The sequence below is a fragment of the Caenorhabditis elegans genome, chromosome X, assembly GCF_000002985.6.
Source record: "Caenorhabditis elegans chromosome X".
Taxonomy (NCBI): Eukaryota; Metazoa; Nematoda; class Chromadorea; order Rhabditida; family Rhabditidae; genus Caenorhabditis; species Caenorhabditis elegans.
Window position 1 is genome coordinate 8,417,045 of NC_003284.9, and position 21,962 is coordinate 8,439,006.

The 21,962-nt window shown below is 34.7% G+C and overlaps 5 protein-coding genes and 12 non-coding genes across 19 annotated transcripts; 7 read left to right on the plus strand and 10 right to left on the minus strand.

Moving 5' to 3' along the window:
* Positions 1–374: 374 nt before the first annotated feature.
* spp-13 (Saposin B-type domain-containing protein) lies at positions 375–1,480 on the minus strand. The gene is made up of 4 exons (NM_001383615.2): positions 1,309–1,480; positions 1,163–1,257; positions 664–834; positions 375–609 (listed from the first exon to the last, which is right to left on the minus strand). Exons 1-4 carry the CDS (start codon positions 1,343–1,345, stop codon positions 535–537), a joined length of 378 nt encoding a protein of 125 aa, NP_001370643.1. The 5' UTR covers positions 1,346–1,480; the 3' UTR covers positions 375–534.
* Positions 849–954, plus strand: F08F1.14. Its single transcript, NR_071683.1, has one exon. It is a non-coding gene; the product is annotated as an Unclassified non-coding RNA F08F1.14 (non-coding RNA).
* On the minus strand, positions 868–949 carry F08F1.t2. Its single transcript has one exon. It is a non-coding gene; the product is annotated as a tRNA-Leu (tRNA).
* Positions 1,481–1,605: 125 nt separating the features above from the next.
* On the minus strand, positions 1,606–5,011 carry tag-123 (Transmembrane 9 superfamily member). The gene is made up of 8 exons (NM_077028.8): positions 4,883–5,011; positions 4,745–4,812; positions 4,596–4,689; positions 4,288–4,548; positions 3,528–4,104; positions 2,831–3,320; positions 2,556–2,775; positions 1,606–2,198 (listed from the first exon to the last, which is right to left on the minus strand). The coding sequence occupies exons 1-8, from the start codon at positions 5,006–5,008 to the stop codon at positions 2,067–2,069; spliced, it is 1,968 nt and encodes a 655-aa protein (NP_509429.1). The 5' UTR covers positions 5,009–5,011; the 3' UTR covers positions 1,606–2,066.
* Positions 2,359–2,456, plus strand: F08F1.19. The gene has a single exon (NR_071684.1). It is a non-coding gene; the product is annotated as an Unclassified non-coding RNA F08F1.19 (non-coding RNA).
* Positions 2,370–2,451, minus strand: F08F1.t1. Its single transcript has one exon. It is a non-coding gene; the product is annotated as a tRNA-Leu (tRNA).
* On the plus strand, positions 4,168–4,270 carry F08F1.13. Its single transcript, NR_071685.1, has one exon. It is a non-coding gene; the product is annotated as an Unclassified non-coding RNA F08F1.13 (non-coding RNA).
* A 424-nt stretch (positions 5,012–5,435) lies between the features above and the next one.
* Positions 5,436–6,687, minus strand: tth-1 (Thymosin beta). The gene is made up of 4 exons (NM_077029.5): positions 6,548–6,687; positions 6,030–6,235; positions 5,810–5,953; positions 5,436–5,676 (listed from the first exon to the last, which is right to left on the minus strand). Exons 1-3 carry the CDS (start codon positions 6,663–6,665, stop codon positions 5,822–5,824), a joined length of 456 nt encoding a protein of 151 aa, NP_509430.1. The 5' UTR covers positions 6,666–6,687; the 3' UTR covers positions 5,436–5,676; positions 5,810–5,821.
* Positions 6,688–9,396: 2,709 nt separating this feature from the next.
* Positions 9,397–9,605, minus strand: F08F1.20. The gene has a single exon (NR_071686.1). It is a non-coding gene; the product is annotated as an Unclassified non-coding RNA F08F1.20 (non-coding RNA).
* Positions 9,606–9,663: 58 nt separating this feature from the next.
* Positions 9,664–9,924, minus strand: F08F1.17. The gene has a single exon (NR_071687.1). It is a non-coding gene; the product is annotated as an Unclassified non-coding RNA F08F1.17 (non-coding RNA).
* On the plus strand, positions 9,780–9,924 carry F08F1.15. The gene has a single exon (NR_071688.1). It is a non-coding gene; the product is annotated as an Unclassified non-coding RNA F08F1.15 (non-coding RNA).
* Positions 9,925–10,939: 1,015 nt separating this feature from the next.
* Positions 10,940–10,960, minus strand: 21ur-13704. The gene has a single exon (NR_071689.1).
* An 833-nt stretch (positions 10,961–11,793) lies between these two features.
* Positions 11,794–13,480, plus strand: F08F1.3 (uncharacterized protein). Its single transcript, NM_077030.5, has 3 exons — positions 11,794–11,993; positions 12,263–12,371; positions 13,076–13,480. The coding sequence occupies exons 1-3, from the start codon at positions 11,840–11,842 to the stop codon at positions 13,155–13,157; spliced, it is 345 nt and encodes a 114-aa protein (NP_509431.2). The 5' UTR covers positions 11,794–11,839; the 3' UTR covers positions 13,158–13,480.
* A 2,136-nt stretch (positions 13,481–15,616) lies between these two features.
* On the plus strand, positions 15,617–20,306 carry kin-9 (Protein kinase domain-containing protein; the record flags this gene model as incomplete). Of its 3 annotated transcripts, NM_001270129.4 has the most annotated exons (11): positions 15,617–15,763; positions 15,969–16,109; positions 16,247–16,432; positions 17,256–17,345; positions 17,866–18,113; positions 18,592–18,814; positions 18,865–19,020; positions 19,068–19,142; positions 19,188–19,396; positions 19,445–19,582; positions 19,998–20,300. In NM_001270129.4, 11 exons carry the CDS (start codon positions 15,650–15,652, stop codon positions 20,173–20,175), a joined length of 1,758 nt encoding a protein of 585 aa, NP_001257058.1. In that variant the 3' UTR covers positions 20,176–20,300. The 3 variants fall into 3 exon arrangements, with proteins under 3 accessions (NP_001257058.1, NP_001359981.1, NP_001359980.1); NM_001373393.3 differs by lacking the exon at positions 17,256–17,345 and having other exon boundaries at positions 15,619–15,763; positions 19,998–20,306; NM_001373394.2 differs by lacking the exons at positions 15,617–15,763; positions 15,969–16,109; positions 16,247–16,432; positions 17,256–17,345 and adding an exon at positions 17,714–17,743 and having other exon boundaries at positions 19,998–20,302.
* Positions 19,604–19,749, plus strand: F08F1.11. The gene has a single exon (NR_071690.1). It is a non-coding gene; the product is annotated as an Unclassified non-coding RNA F08F1.11 (non-coding RNA).
* On the minus strand, positions 19,609–19,708 carry F08F1.12. The gene has a single exon (NR_071691.1). It is a non-coding gene; the product is annotated as an Unclassified non-coding RNA F08F1.12 (non-coding RNA).
* A 1,487-nt stretch (positions 20,307–21,793) lies between the features above and the next one.
* F16F9.10 lies at positions 21,794–21,932 on the minus strand. Its single transcript, NR_071692.1, has one exon. It is a non-coding gene; the product is annotated as an Unclassified non-coding RNA F16F9.10 (non-coding RNA).
* Positions 21,933–21,962: the final 30 nt, after the last annotated feature.

Genomic DNA, 21,962 nt, shown 5'->3' on the forward strand with positions numbered 1-21,962 from the left:
GGTGCCGGCTGTCTGTTATAAGTAAAAGTTGAAAAAAGTGAAGTATACGAAGAGAGAGAGTTTCGTTTAAAAAACCAAGGTCTGATAATCTTTGTTACTAGAATTGTTCATATAACTATGAGCAACAAGTGTCAATCACGTGGCTATCATGATTTGTAAAAAAAATATCTTCTACACAAAAACGAACATATTTGTATCAGCGAGAGTATCGCTATTTTAAGTTCCGGCTTAACCGCCTCAAAACTTCAGTTTAAAGCTTGCTTAACCTGAAGGCCCATGCAAGCCAGGAAAGTTCAGATTCCATAATCAGATTTTCAATGATATTATATATGTAAGTTATGATAGATGTATATTCAAACTTCCATGTTTACATCTTTAAGGCTCAATTTTTTATTATTTCAGCACGGATTGCCAGAGTTTCAAAACACTGTACTTGCGTACTTGCAAAGGTTTATTTTTAGGTAAAATTTTTCCCGATTTTTCTAAAATAAAGTTACTAATGACAAGAATGAGGTCGATAAAAGAATTATGAAGTTAGCAAAACTTTGCACAAGCTTGCTTTGGCTCCAAATGATTTCTGACATACTTGATGATATCGGGAAGCTCTTCCTGAAAATGTAAATATGTTTGTTTTTTTGCAAAATTGTGTATCTGAGTTGATACCTTTATTAGCTCCTCACAGAAAGATTCCTTCTTCTTGTCATCACCAAAGATTCTATAGCAGACTTTCTCCATAACTTCTTGCTCCTCCGGCACATGGTTCAAAATTAGCATTCTAGTGAAATTGACTATTTCTTTACACGTTGTGCATGTGCACCCAAGACGGGATCTGGTCTGTAAAAAAATGGAAAAAGTGAAAAAAAGAACTGAAGAGAGTGGGATTCGAACCCACGCCCCCGAAGGGACTGGTGCCTTAAACCAGCGCCTTAGACCGCTCGGCCATCTCTCCACATTAAAAGTGGGCTAGCAACGGGTGAATGAATTTTATGATATTTTAAAATTACTTTGAAGTTTAATCGTGATAGTGAAATAATCCGAGTAAAAAAATCACAACTCAAATTCTAACTGTTCAGTTGTATCTATGTTTTGGCTCACTAAGTTATTTTTGAACTTGTTCGAGTTTTCACTCCATTTCATGCAGACTTTTGAAAAAAAAACTTACCAAAAGGCAATTTGGCTTGTTTTCTTTCAGCATTCCATGTTTAGCCAACTTTCCTTTTTGAATAATTTCAGCAAAAGTAACCGAAACCATTAAAGCTGCAATGTATACTATTGAACAACAGTTCACGTTCCATTCTCTGTACTCACCAATTAAAACAAAAGTCAACAATTGAAGGGATTGCATTATTCTGCAAAAGTATACAACGATTTTGTAAGTGACGAAGACGAAGAAATCTTCACCGGATTATACAGCTGGTGAGGCGGCGGCGATTGTAATTGAGAGAGGGCGGCAAACGTGTTTATCCAAAACCGAACGTCTGACCCAATTTCAAGCTTAAAGCAACACACTTATCCCCCAATAGGATGAGAAGGAGGAAGTCTCGAGAAAGTGGAACAGGTTTCTGACATGAAAAACTTGTTCTGAAGCTCAACGAAGCCAAGAAAAATCATTATAGTTTATTATCACAAAGGGTAGTCATCAAGAATTAAGATTTTTATCCCTCAATGTTTAAATGGAACAAAAAAAACAAAATATAATAAAAATATATAAGCAATAAAGCAAGAGTTTTGCGGGTTTGATCCACAATTTAAATTACAATACCCACGACTATAACAAAAGCAAGAAATGATGGAGAGACTGGTAAAAATCAAAATAGTAATAAATTATCATTGCAATATACAACCCATAAGTTGTTCACTTTCTCATCATGATGACTGGTTTTACCGGATCACAAGGATGCCGAAGATGAAAAGAGAAAATAGGAAACAAATCAGAAATAAAAAAGGTGGAAAATGCAAACGCAATAGTCACAAAAACACGCAAATAGAAAAAAGTCATCGACAAAGTGGTCGTTGTTCTGTCAGTAAGGAAAAACAGGGATGGGAAGCGATTTAAGATCAACTACTTAGTCAACCTTCACAGATCCGTAGATTTTTCGTACAAAGTAGTAAGTAGCGAGGAATCCGATCGTTCCAGTCATCAAGAAAAACATGAAAACAAAGATAGACGTGTAGGAGAAGTAGAGAATTGTGGAAATCTGGAAAATACGAAAATTAATACTATTTTTAATGACTGGGTTTAAAAAAGTATATGAACAAAGTTTCAATTTCCTTCTTGTCCTTATCAACATTATTTAATACTCCTTAGTTCGACAGTGAAATAAGGAGTATTAGTTCTACATTAAATTGTCAAATAAACAAAAAAGAACTGAAGAGAGTGGGATTCGAACCCACGCCCCCGAAGGGACTGGTGCCTTAAACCAGCGCCTTAGACCGCTCGGCCATCTCTCCACATTTTTTTTCAACCAAATGTAATGCTTATCTTTCTGCAGTGAAGTGCACCTGCAGCCAACACCAGTGCACATTTTCTCCGATAAAATCTTTGTTACACTAACCGTTCCACTAATCGTAAGTTTTGTATTGAAGAAATGAATGCAGTAGATGAAGAGATAAATTGCAGTGAATCCACTTGTCATAAACGATCTCCACCACCAGTGGTAGTCTTCTGCACAAAGATGGAAGTAGGCAAGAAGAATGGTAGCTTCCGAGCAGGTAATGATCAGGATCAAGTAGACCAGGAACAAGAATCCGAACATATAGTAGGTTTGATGAGCCCTGTAGTAGTGAATAGATGTCATGAAAACATAATAATAATATTAAAATAACTAACCAAATGCTGTTGAGGATGAAGAAAAGTTGAATAAAAATGCATCCGAATGGAAGAATTCCACCCATCAACATTCCTGGAAGTGGTTTTGTGTAGAAAGTCTGCTCTGGAACTTGTCGTGGGATCTTGTTAGTTCTAACTGGAGCCTCAATTCCACGCTTCTTAAATCCAAAGTATGCTCCGACAAATGTCATTGGAACCGAGATAAAGATCCAGAGCACCAATAGGACAAGCAATGTTCCAAATGGAACTGCAGCCGACGATCCTTTAGTCCAGAGAAGAGTATTGGAGAAGAAGAAGATTGTGAACAAGATTCCAGGAACCAAGAAGGCGGTCATCACCAAGTTTGTTTTCCAGTGAATCCCTTCGAATGTCTTGTAGAGACGAGCAGAAATGTATCCAGCAACAATTCCGAAGAGCACATAGAAAAACAGAGCAAATGTGATGAGGGATCCGCGGTTGGCTGGAGACAGGAATCCAAGGCACGCAAATACTGTAAAAATTGAAATGTTTCCAAAGTCAATGCTAGAATCATGTTAGTTAATTTTTTGAAATAAAAAATAGAAACGAAATGGAATTGTATACTCAAAAATTCGACGTTGTGAGTATTGAATTTTTGATTTGTTTAACAGATTTGTTTGATAGCTAAAACCTATACAGCTCACAGCACTGATAGAAATTTTCTTGATGTTTTTTTTACCTAATGTCACAGAAACCATAAGAAGTGTTTGACATCCGGCTCCAATAAACACAGAAAGAAGCATTGGGTAACGTGGAGTACGGAAAACATCTCCGTGCACCAACTTCCATCCAAACTCCTCTTGAGCATCTTCCTCGGTGTCCAGTCTGTTGTAACGGTCGATATCACGATGCAGAGTTCTCATAATGATCATTCCAACCATTCCAGTCAAGAACAAAACGATAACAAGTGAATTCATAATTGAGAACCATTGGATGTTGGTGTGTGGCATTGACTGGAGAATGTAATCCCATCTGGAAGACCACTTGATATCAGTTTTCGTCCACTTGATACTGTAGGAATATGTGATTTCGGCACTCTCGGATTTTGCATCAATGGCGATTGGCTCCGCTGAATCACTGCAGTCCAGGCTCGATGAAGAGCTATGTTTAATGGAGCGTGGCTTAACGTCAATACGGATGATTCTTCCTCCAACTTTGTGCTCCAAGAAGTTTCCATCATTGGTCATATCTCTGTAGTAGATCTCAATGTCAACATGATTGAAGATGTAGAAGTTGTTCGGAGTCTTGTATTTTTGCTGAAAAATAAAAGAGATATTGTGTTGAAAAACCAACATTTCTACAAATGAATATTTAATAACGTTTTTTGTCGAACAAGAACAACCTTTTGAAAAAGGAATGGAAAAGAATGGTTAATTGAGGTTTCGATATTGGACAAAAGGAAATTTCACGAATTCAATAAAAAATTATCTAAAACTTACATTGAGTACACAAGCGTCATGTTGATATCCCTGCTCATCAACAAAACATCCAACTGGGAATCCAGTAGTGCATACATCCATATTTTGAAGATTCTTGAAACAGAAAGTCACTGGCATGTTGTCAACAATCCAATGATGTTGGTAGTTAAGTGTCATGGCTCTCTGGAGCAATCGAAGCTTTGCCAAATCATCGGCGCTTCCACGAGCGTATTTCTTTGTGTCGCAAACCAAACGGCATTTTTCTTCTTGCAAGAATGCCACCTAATACAGAGTAATGGATTTTTTCATTTATTTTTTAACTATGTTACCTTGTATGGACTTGGACGAATACGTTCACCGAACAAAACTTGTCCGAGATTTTCGACCGGTGACTCATCCTCGTTTACCGTGCAAAAGTCAAAACTGAAAATCACGTCATATTTTATCAATAATCACATTTTATCATGTTGTGACCCACCTATGATATTCATATGGGATGACGGAGCGATCGCTGTCAAGATGATTGACATACAGGGAGATGTTGCTCTGAAATTTTTTTCATGGTACTTTTTAACTGAATTTTCAAAGTACTTTCTAAATCACCACAAAAACTTACTGGACAATTCGCTTTTTCCACTTCACAAAAGTTCACTGGTGCCAGGCCAGGAAGGTAGAAAGCACTGGCACTGGCAAGAAACGAAACCAAAAGTAGTTTTGTGAGCATCCTCGTCGTTTTGGGCATTACCTGAAAATTGATATCAACAAAAAGTTCCGTGAAAAACATGCAAAATGAAAGAGAAAACGCGATGGAACGAGACAATAAGGGTCTCTTTGCATAAATCGAAATGCCACGCAAAACTGACGAGGCAGCCGACCTCTCTCGCGTCTCTACAGTGTGTACACTCTTTCGGCGGTGGGTCTCGCAACGATATGACGACGGAGTGTGGATTTACGGCCTCCCTTTAATATTTCAACCCATTTTTATTGGAAAATAGTTTTTTTTTGGTGTTTTAATATCAATTTTCAATGTAGATTTTGTAAAATTTTTAAGAACAACAATCGTTATTTCACACTCAATTAAAAGTATACTCATAGTTATTAATTTAATTACTATTAATATTAAAATACTAACTTTCCTGAAATTGTTTCATTTAAAACAAAAAAAAACTGTAATAAAATATGTTCATTTTCAAGTGGGGAATAAATATGGAATGGTAAAAAATCGATACATCAAATATTATGTAATGAAACGTAAGAATTGATGAAAATACATGTTTGTCAGGGTAAAATGTTAAAATCGATAAAACTCGAACCAGAAAACAAAGAAAACGCATTTAAATGTGAGAGTCCGGATTTTTCACTAACGATAATATGAAGGCGTACCGAATTGAGGTTGAAGAAGGAGGGACTCTGGAAAATAAGAATATAGATTAACATCTCCGTCGTTTCAATTTGCGAATTCCACATCATGACCTAGTAATTCAGATTGAATTTTTAGATATATAGAAACATTGGAAGTTTGATATTAAATAGAAAAAAAAACCTTTTTCATAAATTATTGAGCTTCAGTGACGCGGACATCGGTGGAGACAATGGTTTCGACGTGGTGAAGAGCACTCTTGTCAAAAGAAGCAGCCATTTGAAGAGTCTTCTCGCGAGCAACATCGGTTGGAGAAGGAAGGACGTTCTGAAATACAAACACAAATTGCTTTGTTTCTATAATGTTTTGTTTTAAATGAAAACTTGTGAAAATTGTGAGCTACCTTCTCAATGGTCTCTGTTTTTTTCAAGTTCTCAGATGGAAAGTTGTTGATCTTGTCGGTGAGCTCCAAGTGTTGCTTCTCCTGCTTGATATCGTCAGCCGATGGAAGCACAATCTTCTCCTTCACTGGGGTAGAGTGGAGCTTGGTAGAGTCGAAATGTTCAATCTCGTGAATGCGCTCGACATGTTGCTTCTCCTCGGCGACATCTGAAATGTTAAAACTTTTGAATAACAAAAGTTTGAACTGATCAAAATCATAACATTTCCTGTTTGTGAACTCATGTAATTTTTATATTTTGAAATAGTTATCAGTTATTGTTTGAACAACTGATCATTTCATTTGAAAGTGATAATGACTCCGAACATCGAAAACACATGATTTTTTCTCGTCAGTTTTGATATGTAAAGTTGATGAACTAATGATTGAAACTGTATTGGAATTGAAAACTCTATCGATACTCTATGAATTCCATATTAATTTCCTATTCAATACCAAAAAATCATACAAACACAACTAACCTTCCTTGGTCGGCAAAACATTCTTCTCGGTGGTTTCAACTTTTTTGAGCTCCAATCCCTCTCGGACAGCTCCAGCGAGCTCTTGGTTCATCTTTGGAAGTTCGGTGACGGCAGCCATTGCGAGTTTTGGAGGAAAGTGTCTGCAAGATATAGTAGAGCAATTATTGTCTAAAACATTTTAAGAGGCAAAGTGGGAATGGCAAAAAAAAGAAATGACGGTAGTCAATGAAGAATCAAAAGAATTATCTGTGGGTTACGATTGAAAATGCTTGCGTTTGCCTATATATGAGAGAGGAGGGTTGTCGGCACAATAATAGTGTTTCCTGTGACTAATACTTTTTTTCTTGTCGCACTGACTGACTCATCACTGGGTCTGCTGCTGCTGCTTTTATTTTCAAACGGACGGGAAAAAATTGGGCAATGGACAGGATTTTGAGGACAAAATGACATGAAGAATAAGATGTGAAGAGGGGATTTTGTTTATTTGACTAAAGAAAGAAAGAAAGAGTCTATCATAAACAATTTGAAACGATTGTATATGTATAAGGGTATTGGTATGTGCACGTTTCGATATTGTCATGTTGGAAAAGGGTAGATGGGGGAACAGCGATAAATTTTTATTCAACACGTGATTTATTTGTTGTTTTTTTTTCCTATTTGTGATGGTGAAATAAAATATCGTCATGGCTTTGAAATCGAAGAGTGACTACTGAATTGAATCAATACGGAAAATTGAAAAGGGCATTTAATGTCAACAAACATTCATTCTACACTTCTTCCCATCGATTCCATGAGAACTTTTTGTTCGAGAATTTTGAGAATGAAGAAGTGAAACTGTAAAAATGAAAGGAAAGTGAAACGATTGAGAGGAAAAAGAATTGTACGTTTCCAAGTGTATTCATATTTTCTTTCACCCTTCTTCTCTCGCTCTTCCAAATGACCTACTTCAATTTGATTCACAGTTTTTGTAGTGTGAGGAAAGGTGGAACGCGTGCGTACACAGACATTTGAAAGAAAAAAATTTAGATGGGAAAACTCGGCACAGACTTGGCATGGCAATTATGTGCTTGGCGGGTGTTTAGGAGAAAAACTATTGCAAGAAGTTCGAAAATACAAATTCTATACTAAATTTGAGTACACTAAATTTGAGTATACTTGTAGACAGGTAGCCCGCAGTTTTCGTCATTATAAATTATGTTTACAATTGTGTTTCCCAAACAGGGTTCACATATAGAATAGAATACGCGCACCTACCGCGTGAAGCATCTAATTGGTTAGGGCAGCTTGGGTCAGAAGCTCGACTTATATACGCTATTTGACAAGAACAGGTGTGGGGCTGCTCTTAGAATATTGAAATATATTATTGAAAACAAAACAAGGGTATGATGTTTTCAAGTGCAGTTAGAAGTAGAATGAAGATGCAAGGTTGAAGAGTGGAAAAACTCGGGAAATGGAAAAACAAAAGCCACTTGCGCTTCAACGCCTTTTTCGTACAGTTGTGCGCATAAAAAGACAAAATATTTGCACATGGCCTTCTCTTTCAGGAATATATGAACAAGGCGCAAAAAATACTTCAGCTGATCATCCGGTCAGCTGTTAGTCACCGATAAGTGGTCAACGGAGAGATATGGTGGTATTGCGAAATTGATTTCTGTGAGGAAAAAAACAACTCACAGGAAAATGAGTTTAAGGTGAAAAAACAATAATGGGGCTTGGAAAAATTTCAAAATTCCAGTAAAAAAGGGACTTATACCAGATATTAACAATTTTCTTCAATGCGCATTTAAAAAAATTGTGTGACTTTTAGTTTTACATTACTATTTCAATATTCGGTAGCCGTGTATTCATAAAAATGCTTATATACTAGTATACAGGCATGGCGCTGTTTTTTTTTTGGTTGCGGAGAAGTCCTAAACAAATTCTTTTGCATAAATTTGAGATAGTTTTGGTGTTAAGAGTTGCAATTCTCCATGTGGATTATTGTCGACAAAGACATAGTTAAGAAATAATCATGGGCCATTCTAATGGGTCAAATTTCTGGAATCATCGAAAATTTGGGTTTTCAGGCAAATTATTTTTAAAAATTTACTGTGACTTTATCAGATAGTGTATGATAGCTCATATGAAAACGCTTTAATTTAAAGGCATTTTTATTCATTTTTTACAATTCTAAGCGCTCAAAAACTAAAGTTAAATATACATGATATTCGCAGCATATTATTAAGAAATTTTAAAATTCATAAATCCCAATCAAGAAGTTTGTAAATTTAACATTTTTTCAATTAGCATCTAAATTTGATCAAAACAATTAGTCCAAAAATATTATGGAATTGAGGAAGTATACGTTTCTGGAATCAAATTTTCACGTATTAGCTTTTAGTTTTATTTCGAAGAAACTATAATGTTGGGTAATTTTCTTAAAGTGATATCAGAACTCTACGACTGACGATTTTTTCAGTCTTTCATCATTCTAATTTTTATGCCTTTTCTTCTGTGAAATTAAAAGCTGAATACATTCTGGAACGGCGGTAGATTATTCCAAGAAGTCAGATTTTCAAATGAGAAATGGAGAATCATAGTGGTAACATTTTTGGCGGGAAAACACTCTCATAATAGCAAGAAACCAACACGCATGACGAATTCGCTTCCTTTATACATAACTCAACCGAGTGAAAAGTTTACAGTAATACAAAACTATGGACATTGTAGAAGAGCGATTGTGTTCATTATTAGAGCGAGAAAGCGGAAAAGAGAAAGACAATTCTGGTCCATAACAATGAGAAATTGAGGGTACGCGAACGATTGGATGCGGCTAGGAGGAAGACAACAATGGCGGTTATATTATATGGTATGTGTAGAGAGAATGAGAGAAAGATATTGAGAGTGAGAGAGGGAAATGACAGAGGATGAGAAAGAAGGGCCACCGAAACGACTCAAGGTTAGAACCACTCTTCCCACAGTCCCCAGGTCAGTCTACTTACTGATGACGGGACTGGAGGGACAAGACAGGCGTCCTCGGATTGAGGTTGTCAAGTCATTTTATTTTTGCGATGTTGTGTTTTTGTACAAAAGACGAAAAAAGGTGGGAGGGAGAAGAGGATTTGTTTCGTTTTTGACGCTGAGGTTGAGAGGCAACAACTGAAAGAACTAGACACCATTTGACAAAAGGGGGACTTTCGGTTAGAACGGTGCAAACATTGGCTTTTCCACAACTCTCTCGTCTCCCATGTTCTTGACCACCTCCATATTTGTGCATATTTAGAGCCTGCACGAGAAATAGTCTTTTATTGTGTATATGGGAGATGAGGGGGTTCCGAGCGGCGCATTAAGCACTGTTGGCGTTAAGGCGGTCGGCACGGATCAAGGTTATACTTTTTGATAGCAACCAAATGAGGGCACCGTAAAAGCGTTGAGTGGGGTAGATATTGGGAAATGATAATAATGGGGCTAAGAGAATGTGACACCCTCTTTCGATGGATAGATAAACAAATGTACAAATGAAATGACCAATGCACATCTGGCAGTGTACTAACAAGTTGAGTAATACTTTTCTGGGTGAACATGTGGGCTTTTTTTGATTCAACTCCATGAGATCAAATTTCGAATGCAATAAACCTCCAAAACATATCCTTCCTAGTTTCCCATGGAATATTCACTAGTTTGTTGTTTTTCTTGATGCAGTTATTGATGCATTTATTATTTCGAAAGCACTAAACATTGGTGGTGTCGAATATAAGAAATTATACTCTAAAAATACAAATAATTTAACAACATTGTTGTGTGGATGTTTAGATATATTAGAAAGAGTTGTTTGGAAAAATTGAACTAAGCACGAGTGAGCGTATAGTTGAATATTTGATAAATACAGTTTTCAAAACATCGCTGCATTAAAAGTACCATAGATTCTACAATTTTTTAAATCAGGTTCACCAAAAATCTGAAAATAATCGCACTGGCAAACTTCAGTTGTTGTGTTTACGAGTTTTCTGGGAGAACTGGTTTTCATACTTTCACTTAAACTTTAAAGGTAAATTCTTGACTGACATTAATCGTTTTGTGATGAATTTTTTTTCCTATAAGGTTGTGCTGAAAAATAAGAACATAAAAATAAAATCAGGTTTTTATATAATTCAATAATCATCTCAGAAAATAACTTTTTGTACAAAGTTTATGAGATTTTGAACATATTCCGGATGCGACACGTTACACTATTTTTTACAAGCAGAGTATGAACAAACCAAAAAAACATTTGAAGATTAGTGGGCTGTATTATTATTTTCCATACTGTTGTGAATATTCATCTCAACATATTTTAGATAATTTTTTAAACATTTTACAGTGTTCAATATCTCATGATTATAGTGCCGTTCCTACTACCAAGGTTACTCTTCAACTTGTTTTCTTCCGACTTCGACAGCTTCACACCTCATCTGAAATATTATAAAGTAGTTGAAACATGATCGAATATTACATAACGCTTGCGTGCACTTGGAAGTCAAGTATGAAAAATGCTGAACATTTCCGGTAACGAAATTGAGACAAATTCTATAATCAAAACTTGATATACAGCTATAACACCTGGCTTGGATTTTTTTAATACCGAGTTTTTGGTTGAAACTCTTACTACAATCAGATAGTGGAACAAAAGTATATGTATCATAAACATAGTAACTTTTTGATAAATCACGTATTTTTAGTTTTCTCAGAACTCAAAATAAATGAAAATTATAAATTTTGATTTGAGAATCTAATGTGCAAGTTTCACAAATATGTATATATTTGTTTTAATATTCGTTTTCGCTTCCAGATAAAATAGCCATCTAAATATCAGCCAAGTGCCAATTCATTTTAGCTATTTGCTCACTGATCAAAACTTTCTAGAACGGTTGAAAACAACTCTGCGTTTCTCTTCAATTCTCACTTTCTTACATGTACAACTGACATTGATAAGAGAGAGCATGGTTATCAATATCTTTCCTTCTTAACATCAACCATTTTCTTTTCTTCTTTGCATTCTAAATTTATTTCCTTTATATAGATTATAGTAAGAAAGGTTGAAGATAACTGAACGAAATTTTTGAGTCAGAAAATAATAAAACCTCATAATCCCGTGTTTTATGGTATTTTCCAATTTGTAAGGCTTATTTTTATAGTATTTCCAGTGAGAATGCCATTATTATTTTGGGGGCGTGCACCAACCACAAATCCCATCTCGACCCGACATACATATATCTTAATTTTTTTCATTTAAGATCTTGAAAACGACCCGAATGGTCTGAAAATCATTGACAAATGCGTTTTGTATACATCTTCCTGGCCACCATGGTGGTTGTTTCCATGACAGAGCTTCTTCCATTCCGACCGGAATCTGATGAACAAGATGGTAACTTTACGGATTTTCCAGATCTATCTCTTCCACAGTTGGGAATTGTAATGAGCCAAAGAAGTGAGTTGAAACTATTGCAATAGGAAATAAAAATAGTTTGCTTTTTACTTTAAACATTACATTAGTTTCTGAATGGCATAAATGTTGTTTTGAAACTACTTTAAGTTCATTTTCTTGTTAAAACAAATTTTTGTACTTTCAACATGTATTTTAATATTTCAAGTGGAACGTTAAGAGTAAAATATTTGCGAACGTGAATTTTAGAAAATTGAGATGCAAAAATAAAAATATAAGTTGAAACTTTAACCAAGCTATTACTAAACCTTCAGGTTACGCGTACGTTACAGCTGCACTAATCATGATGATGTTCGCAGCAGTTGTTTACTGTCACGTTGTGTCTGTACGAAAATCACGTTTTCTGGAGCAATATCAGCAACAGTAAGCTTTTTTTAAAGTTCGAAATAAAATATGACTGGTCGGAAGAGCTGTCCAGAGGGACCTGCTCTAACGGAATCCATGGTTCCTGGCTCGAAATCAACAAGGCAAGCACGTGGGACATGTTAAATTTAAAATCAGTTCAAAAGGGTTGAACGCAAAAATTAGTACCGTTTCGTATAAAAATATAGCACGTTTTAATACTTTCTTGTCAAATAGGAAGTTTCCAATTTTTTTTGGCAGACCTTGGTAATAGGGCTGTACAAATCGGCGTCCGGTTGTACAGCCCTACTTGGTAATGCCTTTGTTCTAAACTTGACTATTTGACCAATTTCGGCGTCTAAGGTGGGACCCCTGTCTTCCTAAGAAATATGTAGTTTAATTTAGGTTTTTTCCCGGATATCTAATTATGGAATTGTTTTTTTTTTTCGGTTTATTTTCGTGTCATTTGCAATAAATCGAAACAAAATTCACCACTTCACATTTATGTGAGTATAAATTGATACAGTTTAAGTAATGGTATTTTATTTGTGGAAATACTTATTTTTACACAAAAAAAACGTTAAACAGTATAATTTCGAGAACTTGAATTATCCTAACCGTTTTGAACACAAAAACAGCCACATGAAACGATTAGAAACATTTTCAAGGTGCTCCCTTCACAAACTTTCGGCCAAATTCTATATGTATACGTATTATATTTACAGAGGCACGCTTCCCGAGTGGTCTCCACTTCTCATCGACAGGAAAAACATTTGCCCGCCGCCGCCGTATGAGCAAGTCGTCTGAAAAGTTGAAAACTGTCCACAACAGTTTGATTTTTCTCATTGTGTTAGTTCAAACGATCATTATTGTTTATTTTTCTATTTTTCTATTTTCCTCTTTTTTTCTCAACGCTTTTCTCAACTTTTTTCTTGGCACCCTCCCTCTATCCTCAGATTAATTATTCATTATACAAACTTTAAAATTTAACCCATTCCGACAAAAACCTTCGAATTCCGACCAAAACGTTAAAATAAAAATGAGTGAAAAAATAACAAATTGCATAATAACCCAAATTCTTAATTGCTATGACTGTGAAATATTTCTGTTAATAAAACATGTTGACAAAAAGTAGTACTAATTTGAGTGTTCAAAAAAAATTATTAATACCAAAAACAAACTGTGCAGTAAGTTGCAACTTTACCGATCATTCAAGCTGTTCAAACACGACACAAAAAAGTTACTTATTACAAATAAAAACTTTCACGGTAGCATCACAAGACTACTCGGCGTTAAACATAGTTTTAAAAATATTAAATGTTTTTTATGATTGCAAGAAAAACAATTTTAAAAGCGGTTTCAATAATTTTTTTGAACGGTTAGATTTCATATATTTTTTAAAAATATAACGACAATAATGTTTTTCATATACACCTATCGGCTTTAAATGCTTTTTAATCAACAAGGTAACATGAAATTAACTACTAATATATGCAATAAAAGATGATAGTTTAAAAAAAAGTTAATTTCGGATAGCTGCAGCACGAAAAGTGAATTTTTTAAATTTTGAACCGCCATAAAAAAATTTATGAAAATATTTTGAGAATTTTTATCGCAAAATTTGTTAACTTCTCCTTTAAACATGTTGTGTTCAGTTCAAATATTAAATTTTTGCATTTAAAAATACTTGTTTATTTTGACAATATTAGAAATCATTTCCCGCTGTGGTGCATTTCTTGGCAAAATCTTTTCTTGACAAAAGAAGAAATTGTTTTTCATTTGCAGCTTTGTTTTTGACAGTAAAATTGCCGACAAATACGCTATTTCAAAAGTTCACTTGCCGAACAACTTTCTCACTTTGCCTGTTCCTCTTTTTAATACACAACCTGCCATCATTAGATTTGAAAAGTAAAGAAAAGAGAGGAAAAAATGGGAAAGACGGCCGCAATTTTGAGCAAACAGTTTTAACTCCCACTGCCCACATCCCACCAATACCAACGAGTTTTCTGATAGAGTAGACTCAACGGAAAAGGTTTTTTTTCTGACTTTTTGTGATTCGATTTTGATCTTAACTTTTACTTTTTGATAATCAAATTATTCAAATTCCTTGCCTTATCTTATCTTCTTGGGCCAAAAATAAAAACAAACCTTTTGTTAAGCACTACATTTGCACAATTGACAAAACATTTTGTACAACTTCCCGGTTTTTTGTGGAATTTTTTTTGTCACAATACCTAATTAGCATAACACTCACGACACTGTATAACTTTTTCACTAAACATTATTTTTTACTGTGTTTCGAGGGAGATTTTTGTTCACATAACAGTTTGATGTTGATGATGTATGGGTGCGCCAATTTTATTAACTCATGTGACCCGTCTAGATTATCCTTTTTTTGTTAAATTGCTATGAACGGATAGATGTGGTAAATGTACGATTTTAGTAGTTTACGGCTGTTACGTTCTGAAAATCGTTTCTTGCGATATAACTTATTAATAAAATTACTTTGTAAGGTTTTCTTAAACAGTGAATTGTCGAACAGTTATTGATTAATTATAATTTTCTTTTATGTTTTCTCATTTGTAATTTTTCATCATGATTAAGTTTTAATAGATGTCCTAAATTTGCTGAAATTTACTATTCTTTTGAATCGCTGATTCTTGTTATTTTTCATTTCCAAAACTTGTTTTTTAAGTGGTCAAAAACAAGTTAAACGTGTTATGCGATAGATGATATTTTTGGGTTTCAGAATTTTAAATTTGCTTTAGCAAAAAAACCCTGTGAGTCTAGAAATGTTCACATGAAAACTTAGTACTTAATGCATTGATTTCACTAGATTTTAGATAAATTTTCAGATGAAAAATTGCAGCCTCGCGAGAATCGTACGCCGAAACAACGTACAGATTCTGTTAGCCCAATATGTCAGCTATCACATAACACATTTTTAAGTTAGTTCATGGTTAAATGCCTACAAAAAAAAAAAATCAAAAGTACAAGCTTGATTGCAAATAATCACAATATAAGTTTTAGAAATGCTGTTTATAATAGTTTGTTCACGTTTCAAAACTTTTTTTTCAACTTTTTTCACGTTTTTCAAATGTTTGAATGTCTCCATCGAACAAACAGTTCTCAAATTAATTTCTTAGTTCTATTTTATTGCCAATGCTCATCCAGTACCAAAAGAATATCCTGATCAAATTTAACGTTCTCTGTTCTAACAAGTTGATTTGGTTGAACATGGTGCATTTATGTCATGGTATGTATTCAGAAATAGCTATAAGAAGGAACTGTCCGCCCGGATGACACATCAATGTTTAACATATCTCGCCTCCTCAGCCGCTCTTGTATCCACATTGGCTTTTCCGACGCCAGCCGTTGACGACTCTCACGAAGATTGGTCGGCCTATAAATCAGTGAGTTCCTGCTCAGATCAGCTGTTTTTCCGGTTTCTTGCTTGTGTTTTGTTGACGGATTACTGTATCGTGTTGTGAGTTAGATGCTAGATGTTAATGTTAACATGTAAGTCACGCGCTAGTTCTTCTAATTATTCTACTAACTTATGAATATTCGTTCTTGCAAAGAAATGTTATTTCTTCTTTCTGGAAAATTAAATTTCAGAGAAAATATTCAACGTGGACTCCATCTCCACAACCGTCCACAATGAATGCAGGAACTCAGACTGATTTCCGAACTGCAAGAAATGAAAACGATAACCAAAATCATAATCTGAGTCCTTCAGACATTAGGTACTTGGAAACGGTGAGTATGTATCCCTTGTGTTTACTAGTTTTTATGTGCCTGCGCAGAGCGGCATGGCCTTTCTCTGTTATTATTTCTTTCAATTTGCTTGTCTCTGATCATTGAAACATGGGAATTTTGGTATTTGGTGGTTTCAGATAACAAATTTATCGCAGCAAGCATTGAATAACGTGAAGAGTACCATTGACACAATAAATGAAGTTGAACCACCGATCACGTCACCGCCAAGATCTCAATATCAAGCACCATGGAACAACCAGCCTTATCAACAGGGTTCCTGGGCATCACAATATGCACCATATCCGACACTACCGCCTGAACATGTATGATTTTATTTTTGTTTTAGAGGTTAAGGGGATTGGCTTTCTCTGGATGTTGTTAAAATGCTAATATTCGGTTATTTTAAAGATTGAACTGAATGGGTTACTTTATGCATGTCAACAAATAACACATGAAATAATGCATGTTTTAATAACTGTTTGATTTTCTATTTTTTTTTTTTGCATTTATTTACGCAAAATTTTTCACATCTTATTTCCTGCAATAGCATGAAAAAAAATTTCCACGAACCATTTTATGTTTAATTCTAATGAAGTAGCAATTGTAGGAGCAATACAACAAAATAGAAATAACACTAAAAATAGTTATGCTTAAAAATTGCAAGTCGTGTTAACCGTTTCTTGAAAAAATTAAAACCGGTCGCTAAAATTTGATATATGATATTTCACCGCTTTCCGAATTGATGACCGTTTTCTTGAAGAAGGAGTATCTTATATGGGGAACTTATTGGAAAGTAAAACACGAGTGATGTAACTCAGGCTCCAAATTTTGCCATTGCCATCAAAACTAATTGAAGTGGCAGAATTAGAATTTCGTCTCAAAATAACTTAACGCGGGAATTAAACATTTTTGTAAGTACCATGCTTGAAAACAAACTCTACACTAACGACTTGTTTACTAAAAATCGTTGAAAATCAGAAACTTGTGCCGGAACTAAAATTTCGAAAATATTCGAATACTCTAGTAAGTATGCAATAAGCTACGTGTTCCAGTTATTTTCTCACCCGCGATACTCCTTCTTTAAAATAATTCATAAACTAAACCAAAATGAGTGAACTTCTTTAACCTTTGCATTTGTATTTTAAGCTTGTCTTCCATCCCCACAAACCACCACATCATCAAGACGATTCCCTTGAGAAGAATCCTCCTCCACCACCTCACAAACCACGTCATTTGGTGAGTTTTCAATCTCACAAACTCATAAACTCACCGATATTTACCCTTACCATCTGCTTGCCCTTTGCTACCCGAAACATTTTAAAACTTCAAATACTACTCCCATTCTTTTAACATACGATGATCAAGAGAGAAAAGATCGAAAAAACCCAACTCAATGTGATCGGGCATCTCTTTCGTTTTGGTTGACATTCGGCATTAGAACTTACGAGAATTGAACAAATAACCATCAGGTACGAGACGGCGAGTTTTGAATCATCACGGTGATCGTTCTCGTACCCCACAATTTGTTAAATTGATCTTCTGTTCATTTTCCTTCTTAACTTTAACTTTTTCTTGATTTCATTACGACATTCACACAAAAAAGCATGCCGGAAGAAAACGAGCCCTGGTGGAGAGTAAGTTTGGAGAGAAAAAAATCATTCGTCTTTGGAATAAGTGTATTGACCTTATATAAACTAGTACAATTCCTGGGGTCAAATTTTGAAATTTTGGCAAAAAAATTATTTTAAACTTTCAGCCAACAACACCATTATATTACGATCCATACTATGGAGGGGACAAACATTCCAGTGAAGGAGGCGTAAATGCAGTTGCATTGGGTCTGGGCATTGGTATTCCACTCGGTATAATTGCGTTTGGTCTCGCACTTTTCATATTTTTCTGGTGTCGGAAGAGAAGGAGGCAGAATAAGAATCAGTTTCCGCTTCCGTTTCCAAAAAAGGTTAATGATTATGAAACCCAGTTGGACAGCCCGGCATATTCAATGTAAGCTTCCATCATTTTGTTTACTTTTTAATAGAACTTTTAATGATTTTCCATTTCGTTGACAAATATGATAGGGGAATATCTCAAAATAGTATTGACACGCATTAATTAACAGTCAAGAACTGTCATATTCCTTATTTCGCGGTTTTTCACCTATAATGTCAGATATCAACAAAACCAAATGTTTCTACAAACTTGATGTTCTTTTTGTATTTCATGAAATATTACTTAAACATTGTGAGGATTCGAACATGCATCATTGTTTCAAATTTTTCAAACAGCACTCATTTTGTGAGTATGTACAATAGTTAAAAAACACTTTTTGGAAGATACTGTAATCTGTTTTTAAAAACATTTCTGACTCACTAAATGCTATGTTAGTCGTAACGGCTCATTTGTTTTTGGAGTGCAACTAGTGGTCAACAAGGTTGTTGGACTTCTATTGCACTTCTGAGCGACAACTGTTTTACAATTTCAGACACGACCCTTGGCTTCTGGATAGAAATAATCTAGAAATTAACTACTCGAAAAAACTTGGAAGTGGCGCATTTTGTAATGTCTTCAAAGGAAAAATCAACGGAGAAGCCCCAGTTTCTCAGATACATCCCGGACAGCGAACACAGCTACTCCGGGATTGCCCTGTTGCTGTGAAAATGCTTCCAAGTTTTGCAGACGATGCAGCTAGGTCTGATTTCATGCAAGTATGTTCATGTTGCTGATGTTTAAAAGTTGTGAAAACTAGTTTTTATAGGAAATAAACTTCATGAAATCACTCGCCTACCATCCTCATCTTGTGTCCATGTTGGGATTTGTAGCTGATCGAAAATCTCCGTACTTGCTGGTGGAGTTCTGTGAACACGGTGATCTTTTGCACATGATACGTAATAGAAGGCAGGAAATTATAAATGTTAGTGACTCATACTATTAGATCTAAAAATGTGTTAATGACTTTAGGGTCCTACTGAAAATCCAGACGGCTTGAAAATCAAGGACTTGTTGATGTTTTCATGGCAGATTAGCAATGGATTGGTTAGTTTCAGCGAGGAAATTTGTGAATCAAACATTTTAGTTTAGGAGTATCTCAATAACATTGGATGTATCCATCGGGACATTGCTGCCCGTAACGTCTTAGTAGACTCAGCAAATACGTGCAAAATTGGAGATTTTGGACTGTGTAGATTAACCGATTCACTTTTGTACACTGCCCGAGGAGGAAGACTTCCACTCAAATGGATGGCTCCTGAATCATTGGCAACTTATGAGTACTCTTACAAAAGCGACGTGTATGTTACTTTTTAGAAAATTGAGGAAACTATGTACATATGTTTTAGATGGTCTTATGGTGTTCTTCTATGGGAGCTATTTTCTCTTGGAGAAGTTCCTTATGGCGAAGTACAAACGACCGAACTTTTACAAACGCATCGCTCAGGAAAACGGCTACTGAAACCTGAATGGTGTCCAGAGGAAATGTAAGTTGAAAAATTGTACTACTGTAAAATGCTAATAGTAGTCCATTTAATATCATAATTCATCTTTTTAATATCATAATCCATTTAATATCATAATTCAAAATTTCTGAGTGGAAACACATTAAGTAAAATAAAAATGAGTGTCTAAAATTTTAGCTCTGATTTGTAGCATTTTTCGACATTCATCAATGATGTAACAATTCTTGTTAACGTTATATGCCCCATGAACTTTGAAAGTGGAGTACGGGCTACGAAGATTCTATTTCAATATACTCAAAACCTCTGAAATTTAAGTTTTTTTAACTCTTGATATTATGTATGTTTAAAGCCATGCCAAACAGATCAGTTAGCAAGAGTTGGAAAAGTGCGGCAAATTAATTTGAAATTCAATCTTCATCCGTCAATTCTTTTACAGTTACGATGTGATGAGGCTATGCTGGCAAGAACTCCCCGACGATCGTCCGGCATTCCAGCAAACATGTGCGGTTCTTGCACAAATGCTTGAAAATGCAACGGAAAACTATGGATATTTGATACCAAAACATTTTAATAATCAAACACGGGATCCGTCGGAACAATGCGATAATGTGTAACACTATGAACATAACCCATATTTTTTCTCAACGGGTCCGCACAACATGTACGGAACAATAGGTTCCCAATCTTCTAATATCGGTAGACAATTATTAATCTTTGCCTCATAATGAAATGACTTATTTCAAATGCTATCGTTTAGTTCTGAATCTCTTGGAAAATCCAAAAAAAACGTATTCCAAAAAAATTGACAGATAAGGAACGAGTGATACATATAATGAAAATGTAATGGGTATAAAAACCAGAAAAGCAAGGATGAGAACAGATGACGATGTGGAAAAGGGGGAAGGAAATGAAGAATTATCACAACAAGCAGAATAGTGTCTTCCCGTTTAATTAATGATTCTGTTTATAGAATTGCAGTGATATATTATCCATGGAAAGTTATATTCTAGCTTCTGAGATCTATTTTCCACTATTTCAGTAAAATATACTTTTCGTTATTCAGTTTTATTTTTTTCTATCTTGCGATTTTTTAAATTCATTATGCCTACATATTTTTTTCAAAATAATTAGTTTCATATATTGACGGTCGTTAAAAAAATTTGTAAATCTTCCTATTTATAATTTTTTAATTGGACGTAAAAGGCCCACATTTTTTCAATTTGAGCAAGATACTGTCAACTTGAAAAAAATCTCTTCGCTCTTTAACAGTATAAGATTGATTGTGAACAAATTCTTTATTAGTGGGCGTTTCACCCTAATTTACAGAAGTTAGTCTCGATATACCCTCATTAAAAATGTAAAAAACTTATAGCATTTTTTTTAAATTTTCCTTTTTAATTTTTTCCAAGAAAAAAAACTATGTTTAAATTCCCGCGCAAATTGATAAGCTTTTTGACATTTTCCAGTTTTTGCTTATACTAATTGGTTTTTTGAAATTTTCTTATTTCTTGTTGTAAACATTGTATGCCACATTTTTAGATTTTTTACCGTAAAGAAAATTTGGTAACTTGCGAGAAAATCGCTTAAATTTTTAAGTTCGCCAAAATTTTGCATTAACTTGAATATTTGCTGATATACTTGAAAAAAAATCTTATAAAAAATATATTTTCTACGTATTTTACAGATATATATATTTGGTATATTAGAGTATTCCGGGGCAAAAACTAGAGCGGCGGTTATTTATCTGCAAGAGATTGCACAATCTGCTAATTTTTTGATCATTTGAATACTAGAGTAAGAAATTCAAATCTAGCATATTTTATAGCAAAAGTGATCATTGACTGCTACTTTACCGACAGAAATTCAAACGTTTGCATAAATCCCAAAGGATATCCTCTTAACGACGAGAAATGAGCGATTGTAGTTGCACTTTGTTGTAACTTGAAAGTGCATATAAAACAACTTAATTAAATTCAATCTGTCTGCTGATCTCATGATCCACGTGCGCGTTGTCCAAAATTTTTTATTCACTTTTATTTTGATTCTCTGTTGACATATGTATCTCGTTTCTTCAGTGCCCCTTCCATATTGTTTGTTATTGAAACCAATACGATTATGCTTACAAACATACATCCACCGACTCTTTTTCCTTTTCATGTCCACCGAACAACTTGTTTCATACCTTCAGCTGGCTTTTTCCATAGCTTTTCAAAAGGATTTCAAATTTTCTGTATTCTTTCCGCTCACGCTACTCCCAAAGTTTCAATGTTTATGCGATGAAAGTAAATGCGACCCTGAAAAAGGAAAAGAAAAAGAAATGAGAAAAGAGAAAACAGTCTTCAAAGTACATAATCGTACTATCTTCCATTCGGTTTGATGTAGTTATGGTGAATCATTTCAA

What these genes read in the sequence shown, in the direction of transcription:
- tag-123 (NM_077028.8), bottom strand. Translation starts at nt 5,008, where the DNA reads ATGCCCAAAACGACGAGGATGCTCACAAAACTACTTTTGGTTTCGTTT. An exon ending in TGGAAAAAGCGAATTGTCCA is followed by an intron (nt 4,813 to 4,882) that starts GTAAGTTTTTGT and finishes AAAAAATTTCAG; the next exon opens with AGCAACATCTCCCTGTATGT. An exon ending in ATCCCATATGAATATCATAG is followed by an intron (nt 4,690 to 4,744) that starts GTGGGTCACAAC and finishes CGTGATTTTCAG; the next exon opens with TTTTGACTTTTGCACGGTAA.
- F08F1.3 (NM_077030.5), top strand. Translation starts at nt 11,840, where the DNA reads ATGCGTTTTGTATACATCTTCCTGGCCACCATGGTGGTTGTTTCCATG. An exon ending in AATTGTAATGAGCCAAAGAA is followed by an intron (nt 11,994 to 12,262) that starts GTGAGTTGAAAC and finishes CTAAACCTTCAG; the next exon opens with GTTACGCGTACGTTACAGCT. An exon ending in CTGGAGCAATATCAGCAACA is followed by an intron (nt 12,372 to 13,075) that starts GTAAGCTTTTTT and finishes TTATATTTACAG; the next exon opens with AGGCACGCTTCCCGAGTGGT.
- tth-1 (NM_077029.5), bottom strand. Translation starts at nt 6,665, where the DNA reads ATGGCTGCCGTCACCGAACTTCCAAAGATGAACCAAGAGCTCGCTGGA. An exon ending in TGTTTTGCCGACCAAGGAAG is followed by an intron (nt 6,236 to 6,547) that starts GTTAGTTGTGTT and finishes TTAACATTTCAG; the next exon opens with ATGTCGCCGAGGAGAAGCAA. An exon ending in AAACAGAGACCATTGAGAAG is followed by an intron (nt 5,954 to 6,029) that starts GTAGCTCACAAT and finishes TTTGTATTTCAG; the next exon opens with AACGTCCTTCCTTCTCCAAC.
- spp-13 (NM_001383615.2), bottom strand. Translation starts at nt 1,345, where the DNA reads ATGCAATCCCTTCAATTGTTGACTTTTGTTTTAATTG. An exon ending in ACAAGCCAAATTGCCTTTTG is followed by an intron (nt 835 to 1,162) that starts GTAAGTTTTTTT and finishes ATTTTTTTACAG; the next exon opens with ACCAGATCCCGTCTTGGGTG. An exon ending in TCTGTGAGGAGCTAATAAAG is followed by an intron (nt 610 to 663) that starts GTATCAACTCAG and finishes TTACATTTTCAG; the next exon opens with GAAGAGCTTCCCGATATCAT.